The 18,721-nt window shown below is 41.8% G+C and overlaps 1 protein-coding gene across 7 annotated transcripts in view; it reads left to right on the plus strand.

The window, feature by feature from the left end:
- The first annotated feature begins 1,950 nt into the window (after window positions 1–1,950).
- FBXW4 (F-box and WD repeat domain containing 4) overlaps window positions 1,951–18,721 on the plus strand; it is an 85,882-nt gene continuing 69,111 nt past the window's right edge. For 3 of the 7 annotated variants that reach the window (XR_009212721.1, XR_009212722.1, XM_058436075.1), the window contains exon 1: window positions 1,956–2,749. Coding sequence is in view for 4 of the 7 variants with exons in the window: in XM_058436075.1 (XP_058292058.1) it covers window positions 2,028–2,749 (722 nt within the window). In the remaining 3 variants the exon portion in view is untranslated. Of the gene's footprint in view, window positions 2,750–18,721 lie in introns of all 7 variants that reach the window. The other 4 variants (XM_058436074.1, XR_009212720.1, XM_058436072.1 and 1 more) reach the window with 4 other exon arrangements.

Here is an 18,721-nt window from a genome sequence, read left to right on the forward strand (position 1 = left end):
AAAAAAAAAAAAAAAAAATTCTCCATTAATGAAAATAAGGTAAATTACACTTGTGTGATTATGGATTTTAATCCTGATTTATGTTGGGTTAAAGAAGTTTTAGCGCCTCCACTAAAAATGAGATAGAATATAGATGAACTACTCAGCTTTACTATGTATCCTGAATGAGTTAAGTACTCAAACAGTAAGAAATTACAAACATCTCTAATACAAATCTAAACACAAAATGCCGGAACCATATTCCTGCTATATCATTTGTCTTCCTTCTTGAGTAGCTCATAGTACACAAATGTAGCAAAATCAATAAATGTTGAACTCAGGACACCACCTAAATGTGAAGTGTTCCCGCCTCAATAGTCTTCTAACAGTAGGATACCTGTGAATAAGTAAATTTCTTTATAATGATCTCTAAAAGATGGCTTAAATTCTTTGGCTGCATTGAAATCTATAAAATATTGCTTTCAATAAACCACTGCCTTGAATTTGTAAATCGTTTTCTACACAAAGTCTTTGTTGCATTTGGAGGCGGGGAGGGATGGCATTTTTTTGTAACAGGATTTGACCTGTAACTATTATTAAGAATTTTCTTAGAGGAGTTCAAAGCATTTTACAGGGATCATCTCATTTATCCCTCGAAAGTAATGCAGAGGCATTATCTCCACTACAGATTGAGAACACTAAAAGGCCAAGATAGGTGGGGCTTTTTGTTGTTGTTTTGCTAAGATCAAAAAGTAATTCTAGGGCAAAGCCAGATTCCGGTCTGACCTTGTTACATGATGCTTCTTGCAGCACCATAATACAATGTAGTTGCTTCCCTAGGTTTCTCTTTGTCTATGCTAGGTGTTGAATAATTTTCGGGGTCAATTTTTATTCTTCCCTGCTCCCTGAAAATGAGTGTTAAGATGTAGATAAGCACAAGAGAAAACTCCCCAATCCTTCCTATCTGGATTTGGAGTACAGGATAAACAGACAGAAACTGGCATCTTCCTCCCCTCCTCCAAGTTTTACTGCCTAGCCCAATGCTAATAGAAAAATAACCCGAACCACAAATGCAAGTCCCATGTATAATTTTAAATTTTCTAGTAGTTACATTAAAATATATTGTATTTAGCCCAATACAGCGTATCCAAAATATTAACACTTCAACACGTAATCAATATAAAATTATTAATGAGATTTTGCATTCTTTTTTTTGCATGCCTTCAAAATCTGGTGTGCATTTCTCACTTATAGCTCATTTCAATTTGTATTAGCCACATTTCAAATGCTCAGCAGCCACATGTGACGAGGGAGGACACTGTTGGACAGCACAGGTCTAGACCTCAGTAGCTCTCCCTTCAGATTAATGCCATGTGAATCGAATGGCTGGTATGAAGAATGGATGCTGAGCCCTTGGGGAATCAACTTGCACTTGGGTGGTGACTGATAAGAAGCCCTAGCTGTGCCATTTCCTGATACATGACTGTTTTTGAAGTTATGGACTCAGGATCTAGAAGACTGCAAATCCCCAAATATGTCTAACACCCAAGCTCACGCGAGGACCGTGCTTCCCGGCCTGTGTGAGAACCTAAGCTATGGAACCTGTCAACTTCTAGGGCTGCAGATTCGTTGGGCCCTCACATGTGGCCCTTGGAAAGGAGGCATCACTCGAGGAAGAGGAGGGCTTCTAGAGGGGCAAGGCCACCCAACTAGGGGCTTCTTGAGGGCAGGTGCTCCAACTGGCCGCTTCCTGAGGGCAGCGGGTCCTCTTGTGGCGTCAGGCAGGGCCCTGAAACCGGCCTCACGTGTTTGCAGCGCGAACTCCTGTGCTTCCACCAAGCGCTCTCGGGGATGCGGGGGTGTTGTCAGCGCCCTGGCCCCTGCCCGCACCCCGAAGTGGCTCCAAGGCCGCAGGTGTGAGGGGCGTGCCCAGGGCTCGGCCCGCGCCGCCCCATGTGACCCGGTCCGACATGGTGTCGCCTCCTCCCGGGGCGGCGGCGGTGGCGGCTCGGGCTGGGCTCTGCGTCGGGCCGGCCCTGCGGCCGCTCATGGGCAGCCAGGGCCGCTCGGGGCCCCCCGGGAACGGCGGGCCCGGCGAGGGCGAGGGCGGAGAGGCGAGGAAGCTGCAGGAAGGGAGGGTGGCGAGGGGGAAGCGAAGGAAGGGGAAGGGGAAGGGAAAAGCGAGAGCGGGGCAAGGCGGAAGAGGAAGCGGGACGGAAGGGAAGCCCGGGCCGCAGACGGCGAAGGAGGCAGCGGGGCCGGGGGCTGACGCGGGAGCGAGGGCATGCCCAAGGGAGGAAGCAGAGGGAGGCGGAAGCGTGGAGGAAGGGGCGAGAGGCATCGTCAAGGGAGTCGAGGGGAGCGCAGGGGCCGGGAAGGAGGCACAAGGAAGAGAGTATGGGAAGAAGGAGGAATGGAGGGTCAGGGCTAGGCGGCGGGAGGGCGCCAGGCCGGGAAGAGCACAGGGACGAGGGGGTCAGGCTTGGGCCGACATCGCGGGGCCACGGGTGGCCATGGCGGCGGCGGCCAGGGAGGAGGAGGAGGAGGCGGCGGCTCGGCAGTCGGCTGCCCGCCCGGCCGCGGGGCCTGCGCTCTGGCGCCTTCCGGAGGAGCTGCTGCTGCTCATCTGCTCCTACCTGGACATGCGGGCCCTCGGCCGCCTGGCCCAGGTGTGCCGCTGGCTGCGGCGCTTCACCAGCTGCGACCTGCTCTGGCGCCGGATAGCCCGGGCCTCGCTCAACTCCGGCTTCACGCGGCTCGGCACCGACCTGTAAGCGTCCGCTCGCCCGCCCGCTCCCCGCCCCGGGCCGGCCCCGCGTCCCGGGAAAGGGCGGGGCGCCGCGGCCTGGTCGGCCCAGGGTCGTGTCGCACCCCGAGTTCCTAGGCCTACACCTGGCCTCCGCCTACACCCTTTCCCGAGCACTCTCGGGGACCCCTTTGCCCCTCCTCCCCAAGGCCTCCATCTGAGGCAGCCTCCCGAGAGCATCCCTCAGTAGGCACCCTCCCGGGTGGGCCGCTCCTCACAATTAGCCATCTTAGGCACTCCCTACAGCTTTCGATTGTGTGTTTTTGCAGAGGTTTAGCTGCCCCGGTTCCTTAGCCCCAGAGGAGCCAGTCTGGTCTATGTGGTTCCTTCGTGCTTTGGACGATTCCTTGAGTCCAGGTCTAGGACTCAGGTTCCTTAAGTGGTCTATCATAAATTTTTGTGGACTTTCATCTTTCATCCTCCCTACCCTTTTCTAAAGGTTGTTAAGCTTCAGGGCTCGGACCTTAAGGGAAGGCCCTCGGTCCCAGTGTTCAGCCATAGTTTATGACTTCATATAGGCAGAGCGACACGAAAAAGGGGGTCTGCTTGAGGCAGGAGGCCGGAGTCTGTCCAGGATATGTATAAGACATGGTATTGCAGTTTGGCCTGTTTTTGGTAGGGTCTGAGACCTGTGAATGAAAAACTTTTCTGAACCACTTAAGCTGTTAAATAGGAAGGAAGAAACATGTAGGGAATTGGGGGAGTAAGAGCTTTCAGATTGCCCCCTATTCCACCCATTTTTTTTTAAAAGTAATTCTTTCTAGTACATTATGACAACATTAAAGAACGTTTTTAAAAACATAAAAAGCCATAATACCATCACCTCTAGACAATTATTTTCATTTAAAAGCCTTTTCAGTTGCACATACAACTGCTATCTTACTGATCCTAACAGAATAGGTACATAGTAAATGTTTGTGGGCTGTCCCATAATGAGATTAAAGAACATCCCTCTACTATTAAACTTACATGTTGTGTTCAGGTTTTTGTTATTATAGATAATAATGAAATAACGCATTTTTTAGTGACAGCTTTACTGAAATATAAGTCAAATGTCATACCATACATATTTTTTAAAAATTAGTTCCTTAGGATAAAGTCTCAAGGTGGCATTATAGCAAAGGTTATGGTTTGCAGAGGTACTGTACCAAATTATAGTGGGACCAGCACAGAGTGAACAAATTTTATGTGAGAATTTAGAAAATCTGCTACTTTAGTGGTCATTTAAGGTACCAAAGTTGTGTTATTTTGCATCTCTTTTACCACTGGCTGGGATAAATATATTTCCATGTGTTCGTTTCACCTGCGAGACTGTCTGTTCCCACTGTTTGCCCATTTATTACTGGGGTCTTCGTGTTTTTCCTATAAATTTGGAATCTTTGTGGGTCTTAGATGTTGGAATCTAGTCTGTCATCTTTGATCCAGATATTTTTTCCAGTCAATTCATTTTACTTTACTGTTTTACACTTTATTAGGCTCTGCCAGTCTTTTGTGATTTTTTTTCTTTTTCTCCCCAAAGCTGAGAAATTTATAATTCCTCCACAGACCTGATAAATCTGTTTCCCACTGGTTTTCTCACAAATTTGATTTTTTTTTTTTTTTTGAGACGGAGTTTCACTCTTGTTGCCCAGGCTGGAGTGCAGTGGTGTGATCTCAGCTCACTGCAACCGCCTCCCGGGTTCAAGCGATTCTCCTGCCTCAGCCTCTTGCGTAGCTGGGATTACAGGCATGCACCACCACGCCCAGCTAATTTTGTATTTTTAGTAGAGACAGGGTTTCTCCATCTTGGTCAGGTTGGTCTTGAACTGCTGACCTCAGGTTATCTGCCCACCTCGGCCTCCCAAAGTGCTGGGATTACAGGCGTGAGCCACGGCGCCCAGCCTAATTTGATTTTTTAATAGTTAACACTTTCATCAATATCACTTTTGGTGCAAGAGGTTATTTCAACTTACTATTGTTGTCTACAACTTTGTTAAGTAATTTTCTTTTCCTTTGTTTTGGAAAGCTTATTTTGCCATATAATAAGTTTATATATATATAATAAATAATATACACATGTATATACACATGTATATACACATACACACACATATGTGTGTATATTGGATCTATATCTGAACTCTTCATTGTGTGTCACTGATACAGTTTTCCATTTCCATACTATTTTAAATATTGTCACTTTTTGATAGAGTCTAGTAATCTGTCAGGGTAAGATTATCCTGTTGGATTTATGTGTGTGTGTCACTTCTACACTTCTGTTCAACTCCCCGTCAAAAAAAAAAATTCAGTACTTTTTCAAGGACTTTTGTAGTTTTCCTGATAAAGTTCTCACATATCTGTTGTTGCACTTACTCCTATGTATTTCCAAAAATATTATGCATTTCGTTTTTATTGCACATATACTCTCTTCAGTATGTTTTTTGGTTGGGTATTACTGAATATAGAAGACTAGTCTACTCTTGTAAATTTTGAATTTGATGGTTTTTTATTCTAGGATGATTTTGTTCATGATAATGGTTCCTTGGGACTTCTTGGGCATGCAGTCTTGTCACCTGCAGAAATAGTTTTTTATTCTCTTCCTTTCTTATAAGAATAACTCTTTCAAAGAATATTATCAGTTGACCTATAAGAGAAGTCTAAAGTGACTGGAACCCAAGCCAGCTAAGGCGAAGTTTGGCTTTCTCTCTCTTCATATAGAGATTGAGTGAATGAATGAAAGAATTGGTGTTTATTTTCAAATGCTCTAAAAGAGAGATATTGGGAATGAATCTACATTCTGTAGCAGTAATAACAACAAAAAAAAGAAAGTGAATTTATGGTGTAAAATGCTTTGAGATTGCCAAATGATATGGCTTTATTATTTATTAGACATGTGTGTTTTGATTTCTCGCCCGTGACCTAGGGTAAGGTGTCCTAAGGTAAAGGTGGCCTTCTAGGGAAGTTATTTTACCATAGCACTTGATAAAGAGCAGGGTCACTGCTCGGGTTTTCTGGATTGGGGGAAGAAGTTATGTGTGTTACAGCAGGTGGAGAGAATGTTTACCAGTGTGGTCCGTTTCTGGACAGCTGCAGAGACTTAATAAGCCACTGAGAGAGGTGGTTGTCATCCCTGGAGGGAGAAGGCATGCACCGCAGTCCACTTAGGGAGTCAGCTTACCCGGGCCCAAAGTACAGCAAGAGTATGGCTGCTTGGATAGTGGCAGGGCTGTCGTTCATTGCTTTGGGCTAATTAACTGCAGACTAGATAAGTGAGATGAGTTTTTATCAGCATTACACAAAACTTGATTTGATCAGAAGCCACGTAACCTCACTGGCCCTAGGTTTTATTACCTATAAAGAATGGGAATAACCTTGCCTGGTAAGATGAGGCTTAAATGTAGAATGCTGGCTAGTACAGCATTAAGCACATAGTAAGCACTCAATAAATTGTAAAATGGAACTTTTTAATTGTTTGGGTTCTCCTCTAGTTAGTCTGTATATAGCAAAAGTGGGGATGGTTTGACTTGGAGGTGCTGACTAAAGACAGAGGGGAGAACACGCACACACATGCACTCTGCTTGGTTTCTCTCACCTGTCCTGAATGTTTTTGGAAACATGACAGCAGAACCTGTGGACTTGTGGCCTGCACTCCGGGATGAAGAGCCTCTTGATTCTCAGAAACACAAACTGCTAAGGTTTACTGACCTTCCGGCCCAGGGCAAGCCCCATTCAGTTTGGCTGTTCCTAACTGATCATAGCTTTGTTGAGTAAGATGAACTGCTTTGGTTCCTTGTGATTTGCTAATGGTCTTATACTTGTGCTTGAAGGCATTCTGGCCACTTTAAAACCACAAACAAACAATTTGCTTCCCTTTAGGCCTCTTGCCCGAACAGTGAACACTAATAGATATCCTAAGATTTCTTTTCTTTTCTTTTTTTTTAAAGGGACACAAAGGTAGTTGGAGTCAGTCATCTGATTTAAAATCAGTTTTGTTTGGAGATTTTATGAAGCCTGTTGGAATAGAAATATCCTGAATATAGCAATAAAAATCAAAGAAATGTTTCATATAGCATCTTTCAAATTTTCCCTAAAGAGTAATAAGAGGACAAACTAACCTAGTTCCGTTTACAAGAACAAGACAGTAGAATTCAGCTGTCACTTGATAATGTAGACTGAATGCAAGAAGTAGGCATTATGACAGGGGAAGAACAGCGCTATCTGCAAATTCTGATACTGAAAATTAACAAACGCAAATAATGGAAAGAAAAAGTACATCTGTGCATGTAAAGCTATTTTGAAAAGATTCTATTGCCAGTCTTGTGTTAAAGAAAGCTTACTTGATCCTCTTCCTCCCGAATTAAGTGCTACATATTCTCAAACAGGAATTTTATTTTAAATAGCCTTTGAGCAGTACCTGGGTGCTGTCTTGCATTTGCCTATGATAGATTTGCCTGGAATTAACAATAGGTGTTTAGGGAGTGAGGCTCCTGAGGTGTTTGTCCTGGCATGTACATTCATTCCTGTGGAGGGGTCCTGTAGCCTTGGAGCTCTTTGAGGCTGGGGGCCTGGGGTATCTATTTCAGTGATGATTAACGTCCAGAGTGGTGAGATAGACACAGATAAGCAGAGTGTGTTTATTTGTTTTCAAATGATTGTGCCTAAGAGCATTTTCTTGGCCCAGAAAGCATATAGTTTCCTAACTCTGAATGGAGATGGTATTGCTAACTGGTTACATTTAAGGCCTAAACTGTGATCTTCAGAAAACAATGAACAACTCAAAGTAGCTTAGGCTTTCTCCAGTTTTCTGCCTTACCCAGGGAGGAGAGTCACTTATTTGTTCCCTAATTCACGGAATGATTTCATATATGGATGTATTTATTGTCTTCAGCGTTTGGAAAGGCCTTATTTTTAATGGTTTCTATGAGTTAATAAAATAGAGTTTAGTTTACAGGTTCAAAATAAAACAGTACACCTGTAGAAGCAGGACATGGTCTAGTGCAATCACTACCTCCAAATGCGAGCTGGAAGAATGGAAGAAGCCTTCTCTAAGACCATGAGAATACAGAAGCTGTTTATATCCTTTCCAGTCTTGTAAAACTTGAATGGTAGGGGCTGAATTTTCTAGCTTTCAGAAACATGGAGAAACCCAATGTCTTCACAGTCTGTGAGATGAGCAATCTGTAGTATGAGTTCATACTGGAATGAGAGCTCTGAAAATATTTCAGTACTCCATACTTTCATTTTTTTTTTTTGCACCTGGAACCTTCATCTAAGGTAAAGATTGTGTGTCAGCTGCTGAAATCCCCAACTGACAGTGAGGTCACTGAGGAAGTATACAGGTTTTTTTAAAAATTATTTTTGAATGTGTGACTTAGAAAAGAATTACTTGTGTGTGACAACTTAACCTTAGCTCTGGGTTGACCCTGGCACTGGATTAGTTTCTGGTCCTGACATGTAACCGTGGAACCAGGAGAAATTTAGGCAGATTCTTCTTGAGACCAGGCTCCAAAAATATTTGAAAATTAAGATGAGATCAACTGTTTGAAAAAAAGAGGAGAAAATGGGGTTTTGAATTTTCAGTGAAAATTGGCAGACTCCCTTCTTTGATCTGCAGAAACTGACTTTTGCTAAGCTTCAGAATTTACCTCAGGTGTGTCAACCATGAGTCAAGGTTGAGAATCCAAAGATTTGGTTTACGCTTGAGGAAAGTCCTTCCTATTCAGTAGTCTTGCTCAGATGGAACTCCAATTGTAGTCAATTGAATCAAGATGGTTATGGTAATTGAGAATATGTTTATGTACCCTGAATCATGTAAATACTTGAGCTTTCTCTAAAAGTGAGTATGAGACTATCTGGAGAAAGAATTTACCTCCTGTTAGAGGTTTGGCTGCCTTGTCTCAATTTTGAGTCAGTTCTTCATTTTATCCAAACTGTCCACATTGCCCTCCCTGGAAGTCTGGGCCACCCAATGGGCCCCTGTGCCTGCCGCCCCTCTTTAGCCTACAATTAATTGCCAGCACATTCTTTCTTCTTCCTCTTCTTTTTTGGTATTTGACGTGAGCTCAAATTGCTGAGAAAGGTGACAACTGTGAAATGAAGACAGGGCTTGGAGACACCTTAAAAAATACATGCAAAGGCCACTAAATGACAAGAGCAGACTGCCAGGCTCTTTCAAAACATCACCACGTCTGTTGACTTTCCATTCCTTGTCCACAGCACAAAATTGGAGGTCAAAGAATCATAGGAGTTAGAGATGGAAAAGACATTTGGGGTCAGCCAGTTCATCCCTCCACCTTCTCCTGCCCCTGATTCCAAATCATTCCTTACATTATATTTTCTCCCCCACCTCTTGTACAGTTTTCACGGTCTTCACTCAACCCTGGCTGTCACCTTTGGGGAATGATGCTGGAGGTTCTCTCCAGTTTCTCCTTGGCAAAGAGAGATACTGCCTGTGCCCCCAGTTGACATTCATGAACTTCTTTGTTGGTGGTCTCAGCTGAGAGGCTGAAGGATAACTGGATGCCTCTCTGTTGCCTGGTGATGGGGCGTTTTTAGACAGAATTGAAGAGCGTTTAGTGTATGATGATATTGGGCAAGGGATATTGGGCAAGGGCTGGGGTGTAGGGTAGCCATTGATGAATTCGTTCCTAGACTTTTGTTGTTCAAGTCTCTTGACCTGGAGGGGGATTCGTATTTGTATGAAGTGTGTGGTATTGGGACAGGTGGGCAGAAATAGGAAATTATAGTGAATAGGAGTTTGATAGGAACCCTACCTTGGAGATTGGTAGATTAAACAAATAAGAAATACTGGTCTTGTGAGGTGGTAGAGGATTGTTTTAATAGTTACATGTTAGGGGAGAAATAGAGTGGTGGTTACTGTACAGAAGCTTCAGTTTAGAGTCATATTGGGGAGAACAGATGGGCCGGAAGCAAGTATTTTGGATTAGGGTATGCTGTTGATTTTGTGGTCTCCCCTTGCTTTAAGAAAGTAGAGAAAGAGAAGTCTTATGCTCACTGGCTGTGTGGGTTGGAAGGGGGAATGGTCATTTTTAGAGGCAGCTTTGGAGGGATACCCCCAGCTCCCCCGTCTTTTTCCAGCAGCTGTTGGGAGCAGTCCGAAGGGGGTATTATATTTCTTCTGGTAACTCTGCCAAGAATGAGAGGAAATCCACAATCTGTGGGTTTTGTAGGGGGGATGAGGATGGGGTGGCAGGTGATGGGACAGGGAAATTAAATTGTTTTATAGTAAATATGTTGAGATACTTTTCCTGGAAAGCTATTTCACTGAAAGGATGATATTTCCCCTGCTCACTAACCCTGTAATTAGTTCATTCTCCTTAAAGAAAGGGAAATAATCTTTGAGTACTTCTTTTTCTGTTTTCCCTGTAGTTCCAGCTTTGACCTCCCATGTTTCTTTGAGTTTTCCTTTAGAAAGTCTACGTCAAAAAGTTGAATCAAGGTTCAGATATGGGTGGTATGTGTGTTTGTCCCCTCCAGAAGTGAGTTGCTAAGGGAGAACTTCATTCCTTATCTTGGATGCAGTTTGACTTTATCATAATGGCCTAGAAGCTGGAGATGTAAAAACTTTCTGGGTGACGTCTGGTTCATATTCTCCTCATCCCTTCATTCAGGCTGGAAGGTCACCAGGGATTTTGAAGTCTGATCACTTGGGTTGAGAACCTGTTTTGATGATTTATATAGAACACAGTTTCATGATTAAAAACAATAAAAAAAACCCTGGGAAGCAGAGCATTGTAATTATTTCTCACATTTCAGATGAGGAGTCTAGGGAAAAGTCATTTTGAAGGTATGAGAACAAAGTCTACCTCTTAGTCTGCTAGTGCCTAATTCATGAGTCACTTAGAGGAAGGCCTGTTCACCGCTCCCTGCCCCCCAAAATCGGCGTCTGTCTTGCCATTGTTCATTTTTAGAAAGTGCTAGATCAGCCTTTCCAAAAGTTGTATTGTGGGATTCTTGAAAAACTAATTCTGTAATCAAATGAGTGGGGAAAATGCTGTGCACCACATTCCCTCTCTTGGGGATCACAATGTCTATTGGGGATTAAACACACTGACAAGTCCTGTGATAGAGGGACCTGTTTACTTTTGTTTCAGCCAGCATCATGCAAAATGTTTTGACCATAAAATTCTTTTTTTCACTGCTAAATATCTCTTTAACATCTTGCAGAACACACATACTGGTCAAGTGCTGTGCAAATACAGAACCTAACCAATGCTAGGAGGAAAAGGATGTGAACACAGCCAAGTTCTGAATCTTAAGCTCATGCACATAAAGGACCCAGGGTTATGCTTAGTGCTTCTGAAACCGTTTAGACATTTTTGACATATGGGTGCCATGTTAAGATACTTTATCTGCTCAGATTTCTTCCCTTGAGCCTCTCTAGGATAAGAATTTGGAGGCTTTGGCTGAATTCTTGAAGATGTGGTATGTTACACATTTTAAGGAAGGGCCTTTGGAGCTACACGTGTTGTTCAAAGTGTGACTTGCCAAAGGGAGAACCATGTTTTTGGAAACTCTTGCTTGAGCAGTTCCTAAGCAATGTCTATCAAAAATACCTATTATGCTAGGACCATGGTTCTCACTTTTTGTGTTAAAGACATAGTTTTGTATAATGTTAGAATTTTTGATAATACATTAAAGAATTAAAGGTAAATGTCATTTTTTTTAAAAAAAGCAAGTTTCAGAAAATTGAAGAACCTGTTCATGATTATTTACACTATTCACTTGTTCACCTCCGGTGTGTTACTGTTTGAACAGTATTGTTTGCAGCCCTGACCTTGTTCTCTTATATCCTTTGAGGTAAAGTTCATATATGTTCCTTTGAACATGCAATCTTTATTTTATTTTCAGCAAATTGTATCATGGGCAATATTTTGGCTTAGTGTCTGATAGAAATCCCTGTAAAAGTGTGGATTGTTAGTTGAACAAAAATAAATTCTATATATTGTTTAAAATTTGATGGTGCACTTATTCAGGGTTACCGCTATACCACTTGTCTGCACAGTGATGATTGAGAGCCACTTTTAGAAGCACCAAGTGGTTTAAGACTTGATCCTGTGGAATTTATGACTGAATTAGACAAAAAAGATGATGTATAGCTGTGAAAAGCTAGCAATGCCTAGGTGTATGGTAGGTTCCATCTAACAGTTCAGATGGCATGTTTGGAAGAGTCACAAAAGTAGAGGCTTTATCTAGATTTTAAAGAATGGATGAATTTGACTAGTCCCCAGAAGTAGCAGTCGGGCAAAGGTAGGCTGGGGCTAGCAATATAGGTGCAAGTGTGGGTATATGAATGAACGTGGAAGAGATTGGCTTGGTGGGAGTCCAGTTGCATAGTGTGAAGCATGAAAAGTGAGTTGAATGGGTAAAGTGGGTTGACAGCTGGGAGTCTTTCAAGGGAGCTGTGGGTCAGTTCAGTCAGCTCCATGCCTTCTTTGTGCATGGTCTTGTCCTCATGCTGGCATGTTTCCTACAGTCTCCCTTCACTCTGAATTTTGGGGCTATTCTCTGTTCCTTGGCCAAAAGGATAAGCAATTTAACATGATATAAAGATTTTTTATTAATTTTGTTTGAACCTTAATTATAAACCTCTGCTACTGAAGCTATTGGAAGATTCAGGCTAATGCAAGTATAAATGAAAAGTTAGAAGGTTCTTATCTTTGGCTGCTTAAATACTTTACACTAAAGCCAAGTTCTTAGCATTGATAGAAGAACTAGTGAGAACAGGCAATCTGGGGAAAAATCTGGAGAGAAAGAAGATAAGAGAAATCAAGAGATAGTGTTAATTTAAAATTCCAAGCCCCAAGGCCCGGTGCTGTGGCTCACACCAGCACTTTGGGAGGCCGAGGCAGGTGGATCATTTGAGGTCAGAAGTTCAAGACCAGCCTGGCCAACATGGTGAAACCCCATCTCTATTAAACATACAAAGATTAGCTGGGTAGGCCAGGCGCAGTGGCTCACGCCTGTAATCCCAGCACTTTGGGAGTCCGAGGTGAATGGATTACAAGGTCAGGAGATCGAGACTATCCTGGCTAACACAGTGAAACTCTGTCTCTACTAAAAATACAAAAATAAATTAGCCGGGCATGGTGGTGGGCACCTGTAGTCCCAGCTCCTTGGGAGGCTGAGGCAGGAGAATGGCGTGAACCTGGGAGGTGGAGGTTGCAGTGAGCCTAGATTGCGCCATTGCACTCCAGCCTGGGCAACAGAGCAAGACACCATCTCAAAAAAAAAAAAAAAAAATTAGCTGGGTAGGAATGGCATGTGCCTGTAATCCCAGCTACTTGGGAGCCTGAGGCAGGAGAATCACTTGAGTCTGGGAGGTGGAGGTTGCAGTGAGCCCAGATTGCGCTACTGCACTCCAGTCTGGGTGACACAGTGAGACCCTGTCTCAAAAAAATAAATTAATTAAAATAAAATAAAATTCCAAGCCCCAAGCATTTTGTGTAACCCTGTTTTCCCCTCCTTGGCCTGGTGCCTCTTGACATGGCCTTGTTCTACACTTGGAGACACTTTGCTTTCCTGAGTTTCCATCCAAATTAGCAGGATGTTATGCTTATGGAAATCATGCCATCCATGCAGTTGGTCAGCATTAGTGGCTTCCAGGGGAATCAAGCTGTGAGATGGGACAGAGAGGGAAATTGATCTGTGTTCCAGGAGTTTTCTGATCTCAGAGATTATGTTGTTTAAGATATCTTCGATATACCTACACTTCCCCTTCCTTCCCCCCAGCCATTTTTCTTCAGACTAGGTTTATTTATTTGCTTTTGGTTTTGGGGTGTGAGCAAGGAGAGGGGAAATGAAAGGTCATTCTAGATAACTGCCTAGATTAATTTCTGTCCCTCTGGACTCACTTGCCAAGATTTGAAGGGGCCAGATAGCTTACTGTGGGTGCATGTTGTGTTGTTTTTGTTTAAAATAGGTCATATGCCCAGGAATGCAAACTCTAATGGTTACTAAGTGCCGGAAAGCTGAGAGGGAAGGGGCCTAGTGGAAAAATGAGCCTGAGGCAAGAGAAGGAAGGCTGGGAAAATGGCAGTTCAGCCAGGCCCACGGGGCCAGGTCCTCTGTGCATTAACATCCACAGAGAGATTTATTTACAGGGCACTAATCATTTTTTTGAGAGGAGCACCCTCACTTTACATTAGTAACCATATGGAGAAATGGCTGGCCAGAGGCCGCTTCAAGGATGGGAGCAAGGGTCCCTGGTGAATTCCAAGGGGTACCTGCTCCTGTCTTTTCAGGTACTTTTCTTCTGCTGCCTTGTTCTACTGACCCCCTTTGACTGGCAGTGACACGTTCCCACAGGGATGGAGGGATACCTGTTTTCAGAGAAAGGAGATATTTTAAAAATTTCTTTGGATTTTTCAGGTGCTGAAGCCAATAAAAATATAGATATGATTTGGCCAACAGCTAGGGAAACTGTAACCATTCAAGATGGTTAGACAAAAGATATGAAAAAGCTGAGTTGTTAAATTGTTTTTAACAAAGTAGAGCTTTTTCAAGTTAAAGCCAAATTGAACTTTTTTTTTTTTTTTCAAAGTCTAAATTTGAAGGACTACAGCCAAGTATTTTGATTACGAGATTCTTCTTGGGAGAGGATGCCTGCACCTGCTGTTTGGTAGCAGCTTCTAAAGTTCAACTCTGAAAGTTTCTTGGTGCTATGATCAAACCCTCAGGGGAGTGTTTTGACCCCTAGTAAAGTGTCACATGGCAGTTAAGTGACCAGGGAGGTGAGAGAAGTGCTGTCTTTATTCCAATTCAGGAAATATATCCATTCTTTTGTTTTCTTCCTGCTATGATCCAGAATATTCCCTTTTTAGTTTCATCACCACTCATTAATTTTAGACCTAATTCAAGAGAAGAGATATAACTGTAAACAGTTTCTTCCTTTATATCTGGGAGGGATTTGCAGATACGAGTAGACGGGGAAGTCTATTTTTTTTTTTTTTTTTCATTTAGATTTCAGTTCCTTTGGCCCATCCTGTTAAGTATCTTTTACTGTCCTCAGTAGTAGTCTGGTAGTGTAGGTGGCTCTATAGTGATTTAAAACCAGGGACTACATTACCCAATAGAATAATTCAGTAAAAGATTTTAGCCTTAACATGTGTATAGCCAAGTCCTAACTGTTCAGCCTGAAAAATAACAAATGTTTGATATTGGAGGAACAATTTCTAATAGTTATAACTAAACTAATTAGAAGAAAAACGAATGATTATTAGAGTCACATTAGTGACAACACCATTAATGGATATTATCTACTACCTATACTTATGTAAAAATAATTAACTTTTTTTGTAGTGATTTATAACATGTATTGTACTTCGTTTTAGGTGTCATTTTAAAAAACAATTGTGTGAAATATTATCCTCATTTTATAGGTGAAGAAATGGATAATTAGAGAAGTTAGTTACCTGGGTTGTGTAATTAGTAAGTGGTAGAATTGGGATATAGATCCCAGTTTCCTGAGTCTGCCTTCTGTGCTTTTTCAATTTTATTTAATCTGCTCTTTAGTTAAAGGTAAATAGGAAGACATAACCATCAACAATTATGTGATATATTTTCAACAACTGATCACTTAATAAAGCACCATCTATTAACATCTTTAGACCTGTTATTATTATTGTTTTATTATTATTTTTTTTTGAGATGGAGTCTTGCTCTGTCGCCCAGGCTGGAGTGCCGTGGCGCGATCTCGGCTCACTGCAAGCTCTGCAGTTCACGCCATTCTCCAGCCTCAGCCTCCCGAGTAGCTGGGACTACAGGCGCCCACCACCTCGCCTGGCTAATTTTTTGTATTTTTAGTAGAGACGGGGTTTCACTGTGTTAGCCAGGATGGTCTCTGTCTCCTGACCTCGTGATCCACCCACCTCGGCCTCCCAAAGTGCTGGGATTACAGGCATGAGCCACCGCACCCAGCCTAGACCTGTTATTATTATTATTATTATTATTTTATTTTTATTTATTTATTTATTTATTTGAGATGGAGTTTCGCTCTTGTCGCCCAGACTGGAGTGCAATAGTGTAATCTCGGCTCACTGCAACCTCCGCCTCTCAGGTTCAAGCAATTCTCTTGCCTCAGCCTCCCGAGTAGCTGGGATTGCAGACGCCCACTACAATGCGGGGCTAATTTTTGTATTTTTAGTAGAGATAGGGTTTCACCATGTTGGCCAGGCTGGTCTCGAACTCCCGACCTCAGGTGATCCACCCTCCTTGGCCTCCCAAAGTGCTGGGATTACAGTTGTGAGCCACCACGCCCAGCCTAGACCTGTTATTTATGGAGACATAATTTTATGTAGTGTCTCCCCACCTCTACCTTTATAAATTTAACTTAGTTTTAAAAAATACCATTACTTGCTACGTAGTTGTTGCCAAATGTTTTGCAATCCTCACATTTGTCATTTCTAGTGGCAGTATATTCCATTGCATTAGTATACTATTCTCCCCCACAGACAGACCTTCGGGCTATTTCCAGATTTTAGCTCTAATATATAGCTGCAGCTATAAATATCTTTGTAAAATTTTTTTCTTTTGAATTATTTCTTCGTGATACAGTGCTCAAAGTAGAAATGCTAGATCATAAGCTGTCATTTAATGACTTTTGTCTTAACAGAATTCCTTTCTGAAAGACTGTACCAGCTGAATGTGCTATAAGCAACATGTAACCAAATCTACACTCTTCTATCAAATTAAAGCTAGTGTCAGTTTTTTCTACTTAATAGATGTGAGGTGGTACTTTAAAAATTGTTTTAATGTACATGCCTGTAAACTATTCTTGGGGGATGTTTCCTCCAATGTTTTACATTGTGAACACTGTGACTGTCCTTATACTCTGTCAGACATGGATGATAGGGTGTTGGAGACAGGGTGTTATCTTGATAGATTTTTATCAGCTCCCTAAAAGTTTTAGAGATAAAACTTATATCTACAGTGTTAGTTAAAATTTTTCCCCTACTCTGTTGCTTTTAATCTTTTTTCCCTTCCTGTAGCATTTCAAATTTAATAGCATTAAACTCAAATACTTTATAATTGATACATTTCTATTGCTTCAATAGAATAATTTCTATTATCCCCATTTCAGTTGGGAAATTATCTTTGCTCTTCATTGAAATATGTATATATTTTGTTTTCTTCTAGTTAAACTTTTAAATTCACCCTCATATTTTTGGAATTTATTATATTGTGGTATGAGATGGCAATCTAAATCAGTTTTTTTCTCTTGATATGCAACAAGTTTTATCAACAGCATTTATTATTACTATTTTAATGAGTATTTGAATATTACTCAGCCATAAAAAAGAATGAAATAATGACTTTTGCGCAACGTGGATGGAATTGGAGGCCATTATCCTAAATGAAGTAATGCAGGAGTGAAAGCTAAATACTGCATGTTCTCACGTATAAGTGGGAGCTAAGGCATGGGTACACACAGGCATACAGAGTGGTATAATGGACATTGGAGATTCAGAAGGGAGGAAGGTGAGGGGGGGTGAGTGATAGAAAAATTACCTACTGGGTACAGTGTACGCTATTCAGGTGACTGGTATACTAAAAGTCCAGACTTCATCATTATACAATTCATCCACGTAACCAAAAACCATTTGTACCCCTAAAGCTATTGAAATTAAAAAAAATTTAAAAAAGAAAAAGAAAAATTAGAAAATATGTAAAAACATAAAGGAGAAAATAAAAACACCCAAAGTTGACTATCCATAGTTAACTATGGGTGTTTTATTTTATCCTTCCAGTATTCTTTCTAGCCATGCATATTCTTATTCCCTCTCTCCTTTCCTTCTCATAAAGTCAACGTGCTGTACAAACCCAACAGCACTAACTAAAGTGATTTATTTCCTTAGTTTACAATTTTCTGTTTGTTATATATTAAATTCATATCAGTTTGGGCCATTTCTTGCTTTCTTTTTTTAAAATCAAAGACAGTTGCTTATTGCTTATTTCCAATTGAAAAGAATATACTTTCTAGAAATATAAGAAATATAATTGCTCTTTATCAGCACTCATTGATATGCGTAAGGCATTGGGCAAATAAAAACAGTGCCTGGCATATTGTGAGCACCACATTAAATGTTGGTTAAATAAATTACAATTGGAATAATGATCCAGAGAGATTTATAACATTCTATATAATTTAAAAATAGTATTCAGTTGGCCAGATGCAGGAGGATTGCTTGAGGCCAGGTGTTGGAGACCAGCCTGGGCAACATGCATGTATACTTATCTACAGTGAATACATAGTTGCCTCTAGAGAGGGAGAGTCTTGGCTAGGGGTTTCGAGAAAGACTCACTTTTGCATTGTTAACCTTTCGTACTATCTGTGTGTGTGTGTGTTTTTTATCCTGTGCATTTATTACTTTATTAACCAAAAATAATTATTCTATACGAATAAATAAATGAAATAACACCAGGAGGCAGAATATTATTTAGCTAAAAGTGAATTAGGTATCTTCTTTCTGCCTGCCAAAACCATTCTTTCTAACCTGTGTCCATTAGAATCTTGAAAGCTGGACTTGCTTGCTGGCTTTTAGTAAAACGTGGTAAATGTGAAGGTATAAGTAGAGACTGGAAGAAATGAGTGTATCTCGCTGGGCGCGGTGGCTCACGCCTGTAATCCCAGCACTTTGGGAGGCTGAGGCAGGTGGATCACGAGGTCAGGAGATCGAGACTATCCTGGCTAACACAGTGAAACCCCGTCTCTACTAAAAACATTTAAAAAAATTAGCCGGGTGTGGTGGCGGGCTCCTGTAATCCCAGCTCCTTAGGAGGCTGAGGCAGGAGAATGGTGTGAACCTGAGAGGCGGAGCTTGCAGTGAGCCGAGATCGTGCCACTGCACTCCAGCCTGGGCAACAGAACGAGACTCCGTCTCAAAAAAACAAAACAAACAAAAAAGAAATTAGTGTATCTTTCTCTCCCTGGCTAGC

This window comes from Hylobates moloch, unplaced genomic scaffold (genome assembly GCF_009828535.3).
Source record: "Hylobates moloch isolate HMO894 unplaced genomic scaffold, HMol_V3 SCAFFOLD_3, whole genome shotgun sequence".
NCBI lineage: Eukaryota > Metazoa > Chordata > Mammalia > Primates > Hylobatidae > Hylobates > Hylobates moloch.